Source organism: Myotis brandtii, unplaced genomic scaffold (assembly GCF_000412655.1).
Source record: "Myotis brandtii unplaced genomic scaffold, ASM41265v1 scaffold902, whole genome shotgun sequence".
Lineage (NCBI taxonomy): Eukaryota > Metazoa > Chordata > Mammalia > Chiroptera > Vespertilionidae > Myotis > Myotis brandtii.
The window spans coordinates 1073112-1083589 of NW_005371709.1; the positions used below are offsets into that span (position 1 = coordinate 1073112).

At 43.0% G+C, this 10478-nt stretch overlaps 1 protein-coding gene across 1 annotated transcript; it reads left to right on the forward strand.

Annotated features, from left to right (window-relative positions):
• Positions 1–10118, forward strand: SLC25A28 (solute carrier family 25 (mitochondrial iron transporter), member 28; the record flags this gene model as incomplete). The annotated part of the gene is made up of 4 exons (XM_005885456.2): positions 1–138; positions 6567–6795; positions 8106–8162; positions 9271–10118. Coding segments are annotated over 4 exons (942 nt in total), but the record flags the coding sequence as incomplete, so codon positions are not given.
• Between the last annotated feature and the right edge of the window lie 360 nt (positions 10119–10478).

The following is a 10478-nucleotide window of genomic DNA, read 5'->3' on the forward strand; positions in this document are numbered from 1 at the left end:
CCGGTGCGGCAGGATCCGGACTCCGGCCCGGACTACGAGGCGCTGCCAGCTGGAGCCACTGTCACTACGCACATGGTGGCGGGCGCCGTGGCAGGGATTCTGGAGCACTGCGTGATGTACCCTATCGACTGCGTCAAGGTGAGACTCGAACCGGCTCCGAACCCGACCTAGGGCTGACCCGCCCCCGGGGTCCAGTCCGGAGCCGGGATCCAGGCCCAGAGCCGGAGCCGGAGCCGACATGAGTTCTTTCCTGGCTCTGCCACCAGCACACAATTCGACCGATGCTCCATGCAAGCAAGGTCCCGGCTGGGAGTTGACCCCAGCCAGGACCCAGGACCCATTGGTACCCGTCAGTGAGATCTGACTCGGGACTCGGGACGCTGGAACGAAAACCCGTCAGCCCAAGCCCTGGATCTCAGCTGGGATGTAGCAGGAATAGGGTGGGAGGGGATGAGAACAGCTAAGCGCTCCTGACTTGATTAAGGGGAAGCCAACGGGCATGCACCAGACCCTTAGCGGCTGGGAGGTCAAGCGCTTTTACAAGCTCCTTGCTGTGTCTCCCCCCAAAAGTGACGGGGCAGGGATCAGAATCTGGGGCCTCTCAGCTAGATAAAAGGTTTACTTAATCCATGTAACCGAGGAGCGATTGGGAATTATTGTGCAGAGTGCCAGACTGGAAGTAACGTGGGAAAGAGGTTTCGGTTTCTCTGTGCAGCAAGCGCGACACCCCACCTATTTCCTGAACATGAAGACTGAGCTGCGATCAGGATTGTGTCCTATATGCAGGGAGCACATCAGCTCCCAACTGAGAGATGGAGCTGACAGTGTATTTCTTGAGCCATCTGGAGTTGACCAAAGGGGGAAAGTGGCCTAGGAGGGAAGCATTACGGTATCAGAAAGAGGATGTAGGATGTAAGTGTGAAGAAGATTATATGGGCTCAATTCGAGGGCATGATTTGGGTGAAATTACGCAGGCTGATTAGTGGATACAGAAGTCAGGTCCTTCTGAAGAAAGCTGGGCGAAGAGGGGAAACGGGTTATTCGTTACAGTTATTGTGCATGAGCTAAGGTACCAGCCACTAAAAGAAGTGAGAACTAAATTGAGAAGTAAACTTGAGGGGCGTCTCTTGAAATAAATATGACAGAGACGGGTGCCTCCTGTCCATGTTAAGGGTATAGTCAAACAATATCCTGTCAGCTCTTTGATGCATGCTTTTGCCTCAAATAAGGAAAAGGTTATATATTCGAAAGGAGGGTATCAGTTTGAGAAATGCAGTCTGTCTCTTCTGCTTTTCCCTGGTTCCAGTGCCGTTTCATGTTTTCATTAGTAATGTGGATGCGGAAATGGGGAAAGGGCTTAGTAAGCTTTGTGGATGACACCGAGTTGGTAGTAGGATTCTAGTACATTGCAAAGGTAACTCCTAACAGGGGCCATCCCCATTGAAAGGGTGAATGCCCTTGGCTAAAGTGGACATTAGAATTTTAAATGCCCTTGTCAATGGGGAGGAATAGAAATAAACAGTAAAATCCCCCAGAGAGGAGTAAGAAGATGGTTAATGCTCTAACAATATTGAAATGTAAATGGGATAACTACAAATGAAAAAGATTCAGACACTTATGTAATAGAGGCTAGGCTGAATGACTGAATTGTCAGTGCTGTATATCCAAAAGTTAATATGATCTAACTGCAAAATAACGTCACTATACTTAGACTGTGAGTGAAGAGCAGGGTCTAGGGTGCTCTGTTTCAGGCTAGGTATCAAATGAAAACTAGATCAAGGAATGCAATGAAATTATTTAATGACTTGAAAGATACAATGCAATGTAACTAACTTAGAAATATTATAACTACTTACTCCATGTATTTACATAATGCTATTGTAAACATTTTACAAATTCCTCTGTTAGAAATGCCTTTAGAATATTTGGAGCAGGCAAATCTAATGGGGCAAATCTTTGTCCTGTGACAAAATGGAATTGAATTGTTAGTAACTGAGACCATTCAGAATCAAGCATGTCAGATAAGGTGGGAGGTCAAAATGTGTAATACTGATTAGGGTCAAAGATAAGGTGGGACCAAAAAGCTAGGAGACCTATGAACTCCTAGACTGAGAAATCCATTGAGGGAACCCCTTCTGAAGAAGAGTGCCAGAAATGTTTTGCATAACCACAGCATTGCCAGGAGTCACTTCTAGCCTTCCAAGGTAACTACAGTTATTTTTGAAGAACAGTTCTTACTCATTTACATAAGCTTTAGAATTTTTTTTTCACTTAGTCATACAACATTATAGTCATGCCTCATTGCCCTACATTAAAAGAAATAATTTTTTAATCTGGAAGAAAAATGCTAAAGAGTCTTCAAAAACACAAAAACTACTTTAGAAGAATCATTTTCATTTGTCATTAATGCTGGGACTTAAATGACTAGAGGGAAGAACTAGGTGAGATCAGTAGGATTTGGTGTCAGGACGTATGTTAAAGACTTGTGCAGACATGAAAGTAAAATTCAAACCTCTTCCTTCAGAAAAGGCTTCACAGTTCACTTGTCCCTGGCAGCTCTTCTTCCTCTTTACCATAAATGAGTGGTAGTGAAGAAGAGCTACCCAACTGTACCCTAAGGCTGGAGGCAGTTATCTGTGTTGGAGCCTCTAGTGCACCCACAGTATTAGCAAATGAAAGCTGACATTGCTTCTTGCCGTGCAACCCTGTGTACCCCCAGCCACTTATCTGGGTCAAGTCAACTTAAAATGTCCTTGGGAAGGACCATGGGAAGTCAGCATAGCCTTGCTAGGCCATAATTATTCAGCCAACTATTTCCATAGTCATAGGATAGTTTGAGAACCCAAATAAATCCCAGTTTTCCTTTTTTGGGAGGCAAGTACCAGGCTTTATCTATAGGGATAGGCTCTGCAACTCAAAGCAGACAGAACTCTTCTCAAAACCATCTGGCAAAGTACCCACCAGTCACCAAGGTGCCACTTTTTGGCTCTGTAATAGTGAAGCAAATAATCTACTCCCATAAGTTAGAGGGGCGTTTTTCTAAACTCCAGATGTAAATGGATATCTATGCACATTTGATGAAAGATTAAGAAATGGAAACATTTGCGTATTTGATTTTCTTGCATCTAATAATAACAATAAATATTCAATAAATGGCAACTGTTCTTACTTGCCAAGCACTATCTGACATGCCTTATATTCATTTATTTATGTAATCATTGAAACAACTTCATGAAGTAGACACCATTTTCAATATTTTACAGATGAAGAAAAGGAGGCAAGTTAAGTAACTTGTCCAAGGTCATATAATTTAAGTGGTACAGTCATGATTTGAACCCAGTGTGACTCCCAAGCCTTCCATACAGCATCTCAAAAGCAGATTTCCAGAACCAAGTAAAGCACAGAATTTCACAGTAGTGCTGGTTCCTAAACATGGCCTACGGATTAAAAGCTGGACATATAATTATAGCTACAGAGAAGCTAATTCTCATCTGAGGACTTTTTCATTGATTTTTAGAGAAGAAAGAAACATCAATGTGAAAGAGAAATATCGATCAGTTGCCTTCCACATGCTCCCTGACTGGGGACAGGCTGGGGGTCAAATTTGTAACCTAGATCTGTGCACTGACTGGGAATCAAACCCAAGACCTTTCAGCATATGGCATGACACTCCGACCAACTGAGCCACATCAGCCAGGGCACAGAGAAGCTTTAAAATGAAACAAAAAACAAAAAACTAAATTAAACTTGATTTATTAGTGGTTAAGGACCAGTTAGTTGTCCATGCATATTTGTGGAATGACATACAATTTACAACACTGCCATGATCTGTAAATTTTAAGATATGAACTAATATTTCTGAGAACCATATCTGAAAACAATAAAAAGCCTATTTCTAATACCTTATAAATTACCAATGGCTTTTACATGCCTTAAATCTTTGAATCCTCACAACAGCTCTGTGAGCCAGCCATTCTTAATCTTATGCTATAGACTATGCAGTATTATGTTTAATATTGAAGCTCAGAAAGGTTGACATACCCAAGACCACACATTTAGCTAAGCTGGGGCTTAAACTCAGGCTTTCTGACTCAAATGTGGCTTGTCTTACCAAACCACTGATCTCCCTAATAGTTTGTTTGGCTTTTCTTCAAAGCCGGGATTTTTATATTGAAGGCTATTAATTTTTAGAGATTTCATCTTTTTCCAAAGTAGAGATTTATTGGCCCACACATTTGGGAAAAATATATTCATTTTTATAATTGGCAAACTTATGCCTGGGTCCTCTTTATAAGGGCTTACTTTCATTGAATTAGAATTGTGAGTTAGGTTTAGATGTGTGTAAAATATTCAGAGTGGCTTACCTCCAGGTTTCAAAGGTCTTACCTCTGAGGCCAGATCTTTCAAAACTGGTTGCCTAGGCCAGCCAGTGTGGCTTGGTGGTTGAGCATTGACCTATGAACCAGGAGGTCATGGTTCAATTCCTGGTCAGGGCACATGCCTGGGTTGCAGGCTTGATCCCCAGTGCGGGTGTACAGGAGATAGCCAATCGATTCTCTCATTATCATTAATGTTTCTTCTCTCTCCCTTCCTCTGAAATCAGTACAAATATATTTTTTAAAAAGTAGACTGGTTACCTAAATATGCTATTGACTCCAGTAAAGCAGTACAATTTCTGAACATTCTCCCTATACAAGATCAGTTTCAAACAAATATATGGAAACATAATTGTTAAGCCACTGGGCCCAATTTATCTATTAGTAGCCATAGCCAACAAAGACGTATAGTCTCTCTGAATAATTCATCTGATGGGTTTTATGCCCCTGGGTGATGTGAAAGATCAGTAAGCACACCCTATATTGGATTAGAGTTCCTTTTTTTTTTTGAGAAGTGGAAACAAATGTGTTGTTATACTGTGTATTTTTGATTGAACTTACAGTAATTAAGCTTTCAAGCTTCCAGTTCTTTGTTGGTAGCAGGCAGGAAAATAGAGGAATGTGAAAATAGAGGAATAATATAGAGGAATGTGGATTGCTTGTGGCTAACTAGGACCTGTTAATCTGGATTCTGTTAATTCAGTTAGTTTCTTTTCTCCCATGCTCTTGAGAAAGGCATTACTCTTGGGTTCTAAATGGCCAACAGGAAGGTTCAAGCTTTTAAATGCAGATTCAATCAGTGATTAGATTGAAGTAGGAATTTAAACTGTACTTGGGCTTTAGTTATCCCTACTGGCTCACTAGTGGCTGATTTGCTACTTTTTGAACTGGTGCAGACACAGCTAAGATTCATTAAGTCTTTCACTTATTCGTTCAACAAACACATTTTGGGTGCCTACTGTGTTCCAGGCACTAGATACTGATTTTATATTCTATGAGTCCCTGTGCCATCTTAATCTTGAAATGGATTAATAGACAAGAGATCTTCATTGAGAGATACAACCTTCAGAGAAACTTCCTCTTTTGGGAAGTGTTTCAAATAAGATTCATTTTCCAAATTTTAATAAAACTTTGCCAAGGAATATCATACAAAGTGACTACTGGGAACATTTGAGATCTTGCTTCCTTCCCTGGCATATGTTGTCAGTTTGGCTCAAATAACCTCTTAAAAAATTCTCTACAAGCTTGGACATTTTTTTACTGGTACATTGACAGACTCATATACTGGTAAATGGAATCATACAATATACACTCTTGTGTCTGACTTACTTCATTTAATATTATGCTTGTTGGATTTGTCCATGGTATTACATGTAACAGAAGTTAAAAGAAAAAATGTATCTACCATAAACTTTCATTCCAGTCTTTGAACCCTCTGGAGGTTCCAAAGATTATATTTTACAGAGACTGATTTTATTCACTGATGCCAGTTTGGGGATTTGGTCAATTTAGATTAGAATTTTGAAAGCCTCTTTAATTTTAGAGACTAGGTTGATTTCCAACTTCATAGTTTCAGGGTAAACTTTCTTCCCAGGAAATTAGAGCAGTATCTATTAGGAATGCTACTTTTGCCGAGATTTGATCTTACAGACCCAGCTGCCAATGCCAAACACTGTGAAAAAGTCAGATTATCAAATCTCAGTTTTATCAAAAGATGAGCCATCATCATCTCATTAGTCAGTGTAGTATTTGGTCAGGAAGGAGGCCTACGATCAATCTTCAGAAATGCATCAGTATGTGTAGACAATAAATACTTGACTTTAGAATCCATTTGTAGAGTTCTTAGCCTGAGTTATTAAGGCGCAAAAACATCTGAAACACAGGCTTGATATTTGTTGCTGGGGCTGTGAATCACTTTGGAGTTCCAGGACACTTACCAAGGGGTGATATTCTCGGGGAAAATAATGTTATTCTGTTCTTAGGGTCATAAATGAGTAGAAAAAGAAAGGTCCAAGGGTTAGAAAGATCGGATATAAATTTGGAAGCAAGCAAAACTGGATGCCAGGTATCACTCCTGCCCACCGGCTTGATGCCACAAAGAAGATCTGCATAGTGCCTAAAGCCTGAATGTTGAGGTTGAGTGAGAACTTGGCATTACTGACATTGCACTTCTTCTTTCTGTAATTTCAGACCCGAATGCAGAGCCTACAGCCCGACCCAGCAGCCCGCTATCGCAATGTGTTGGAGGCTCTCTGGAGGATTATAAGAACCGAGGGCCTGTGGAGGCCCATGCGGGGGCTGAATGTCACAGCAACAGGCGCAGGGCCTGCCCATGCCCTCTATTTTGCCTGCTACGAAAAATTAAAAAAGACATTGAGTGATGTAATCCATCCTGGGGGCAATAGCCATATTGCCAATGGTATTGAGCCTTCCTGTGCTGGTTCCCCCATTTTCCCAACTCTTTGGGCTTTGCTGCTATCAATGCTTTCCAGTCTCAGCATGGTTTGGAGCTGAAGCTTTGGGCTGGGGTAGGCCAGATTATAGGGGAGGGACTTCCAAACCTGATGTTCTCAGACAACCGGCCGCTTCAACCCCACCCCTCCTTTGGGGCACCTCAACAAAGGGTTACAATATCCTCCCTTACCTACCAGCTTGACTCTTTCCTCATCATCTCCCTGGCATCAACTGCTAATGCCCTGGTAATGTGGAGACACACACTGAACTACCCCGTTGTATATTCTTGGTAGTCGGGTGGTGTCCTGCTCCTCAGCAGGATCGGAGGTGACCCAGCCACCCAAGGAAGACACTAATGGAGCCCCAGCTCTTCGCCTCACCTTTTCAGGATCCCAACTGACTAGTGGCAGTTTTTGTCATTGAGGACATGACAAGACCTCAACAAGTGAATGGGGGTGGGGCCAAGGGACTTCTGTATGGAGAAACCAGAGGGTTGAAGTTATGGAAGTAAGGGAATCTCCAGTAGCAGCCAGGAGATTGAGGATCGCCCAAAAACCAAAATGAGTGTAGAGAGCAGAGGGTGAGGAATATGGTAGTTCGGGACTCGAAGAAAGGTAGATGGACAGATGTTAAGATTTGGAGGCAGTTTGGGCTGCATAGGGGCATCGGGATAGAAGGTGAGATTCTTTGGTGACGATCTGGCACCTGCCCCTCATGTCCTCCCCCCTCTGGAGGCAGTTGATGCGCTGGCATTCCTTGGCAGCAGTGTATCTGCTTCCTATTTGGGGCATGAAGTGAATTTATTCTTGGAACCATAATTTTTAAAGAAAGTTTAAAAATTGATTTTTGAGAGAACAATCAATTTGATGTTCCACTTAATGCATTCATTGGTTGGTTCTTGTATGTGCCCTGATCGGGGATTGAGCACCCAACCTTGGCGTATCAGGACAATGCTCTAACCAACTGAGCTACCTGGCCAGGGCCTATTCTTGGAATCTTTATTGATAAAATCTGGGCCATTTTCTTTGATTCTTCCTGCCCTTAGTATTCTAGATGTGGAAAGTACATTGGTGACCTTACTAAGTTGGTGGGAACAAATATCTTCATTTCTCAGAACAGGAATTTAGGAGCAGTAGGTTCCCATCTTTTGAACTGGCTCTTAGCATTCCCTCACCCCACTGTGGTTTAGCACAGCCACTTCCCTTCACTCTGAGCCTCAGTGAATCAGTCGCCCTCTCCAGACCTTACATGTGGCAGTTGTTTTCTCCTTTGCAGGTGCGGCCGGGTGTGTAGCTACATTACTTCATGATGCAGCCATGAATCCAGCTGAAGGTAATCATTTCTCAAACTTTCCCTTTGTGGGCACCTGCATCTGCATCTATTATTTCTGGTTTGCAGAAGAAAGCTGAGAAACACCTGAGTTTTGGTGGGAAATCCTGCCATGTTACCTTGTTTTACCACTAGAGGGTGCTCCGTCCATGTCCGAATTTAGGAAGAGCCCCTTGGACTGGTAGCATATTCATTGAGTTTAATTCATCTTTAGGGCTTCCTTGGAAAAAGATATGGCTCTACTTAGCCTGTTTCTGGGCCTTCTTGGAAGTCCCCTTTTTAGTGCAATTGATCTCATCTGAAATATTAGCAGATTATTTCACTTCAAAGAGATCAAGATGGATTTTCACATTTGAAAATACTGCCTTGTTGGAATAAAGATCGTTGAGATAGGAATGAAAGGGTGAATTGTAGAGTTCAGTCCCTGCACTGTGACTTGGATCTTGGCATTTTAGTTGGATGATGAGGTAGTCAAGCAAATATGAAGGGATAGCATAATTGCCATGTTCCTTAACTTCCAGTTCTTTGCCTGTCTGGGCAAGGCCATGGTGTGCAAAGGGCCAAAACTAAAGTGAAGATCCACAGAGCTCATACCATGTAGTTCTACCTGAGGGAGTAGAAGATACATATTTGGAAACTGAAGCCACCCTCTTGGCTAGGAATTTTGTTTTCTTTCTGGTAGTACTCTTCTCCTGTGGGAGGTATAACCATCCTCATGTGGTAAGAGTTAGGTGCTCGTAGTACCTGAGGATGCACTGTGTTCACTGCCACCAAGTCATTTCTTGTTTCGGGAGTTACAAAAAGGTAACATAATCATGATACAATGATAGGTAATTACTTATTTCAAGGAAACCCTCTATCTTAGGTGTTATTTAGCTGGTTTTAAAGAAATCCTGCTGAAAGTGGGTCCGTTATTTTTGGGCTTTTTGCAAACCCTCTCAGATCCCCTTCTCTCAAAGAAGGGAAACCTTATCAGGCTGACAGCTCGCTCATATTTTTTTCTGTCTCCATTCCATTGGCTGATCCGCTCCCCTGGGACTCTGAATCTGGACACTTGCTCACCGGTTGGTTGTTGTCGCCGTTTCTTCCTTCTCGTTGATGGCATTGCCAGTGGTCAAGCAAAGGATGCAGATGTACAACTCACCTTACCACCGGGTGACAGACTGTGTACGGGCAGTGTGGCAAAATGAAGGGGCCGGAGCCTTTTACCGCAGCTACACCACCCAGCTGACCATGAACGTTCCCTTCCAAGCCATTCACTTCATGACCTATGAATTCCTGCAGGAGCACTTTAACCCCCAGAGACGGTACAACCCCAGCTCCCATGTTGTCTCCGGAGCCTGTGCAGGAGCTGTAGCTGCCGCTGTCACAACCCCACTGGACGTTTGCAAAACACTGCTCAACACCCAGGAATCCCTGGCTTTGAACTCAAACTTCACAGGACATATTACAGGCATGGCTAGTGCCTTCAGGACGGTATATCAAGTAGGTGGTGTGACCGCCTACTTCCGAGGGGTGCAAGCGAGAGTAATTTACCAGATTCCCTCCACAGCCATCGCATGGTCTGTGTATGAGTTCTTCAAATACCTGATCACTAAACGGCAAGAAGAGTGGAGGGCAGGCAAGTGAAGTAGCACTGAATGAAGTTGGGGGTTCAGACAACACTGCTGTGCTCTACTCACTCCAGCCGCATTCTCTGTCTCCTGGCATGCTCCAGCCTTGAGTGGAGTTGGAAGGAAAGTAGAAGGCTCTCCCCAGGCTGTTGGTGTTTTGGCTAACACCAGTTACTGCCAACCTCCGATGCGCCACCTTTCCTTCCAGGCCCTAAGCAAGTGCAACAAAGCACACCACAGCACGTGGACAACCTCTCCATCCTGGGCCTGATGACCTGCTCTCGACTGTTAGAGAGGGATAAGCAGCTCAATCCCCTGGTTCCTAATAAAAAACGTTTAAGTTAAATGGTTTCATTGGGTTTTTCTAGCCAAAGGGAAGGTGAAATGCATCAACTATTCTTGACTTGAAGCATCAATGAAGGGGCCCAGAAGGAAGGTCTATTGCATATGTGTATAGTTTGGTTTCTGCTGATTTTCACGGCGATTTAAAACATTGGGGTCCCACTCCTCTTGTTTTAGTAATTAGGCTCCAAGGAATCTCCCTAATGGCAGGAACAATGGGCCTTTGACAGAGCTTAGCTAAATAGGCGCTCTTTTATTTATTTTATATAGCTTAATGGATTTCCTTTTTTTTAAAAAAAAATATATTTTTATTGATTTCAGAGAGGGAGTGAGCGATAGAAACATCAATGATGAGAGAGAATCA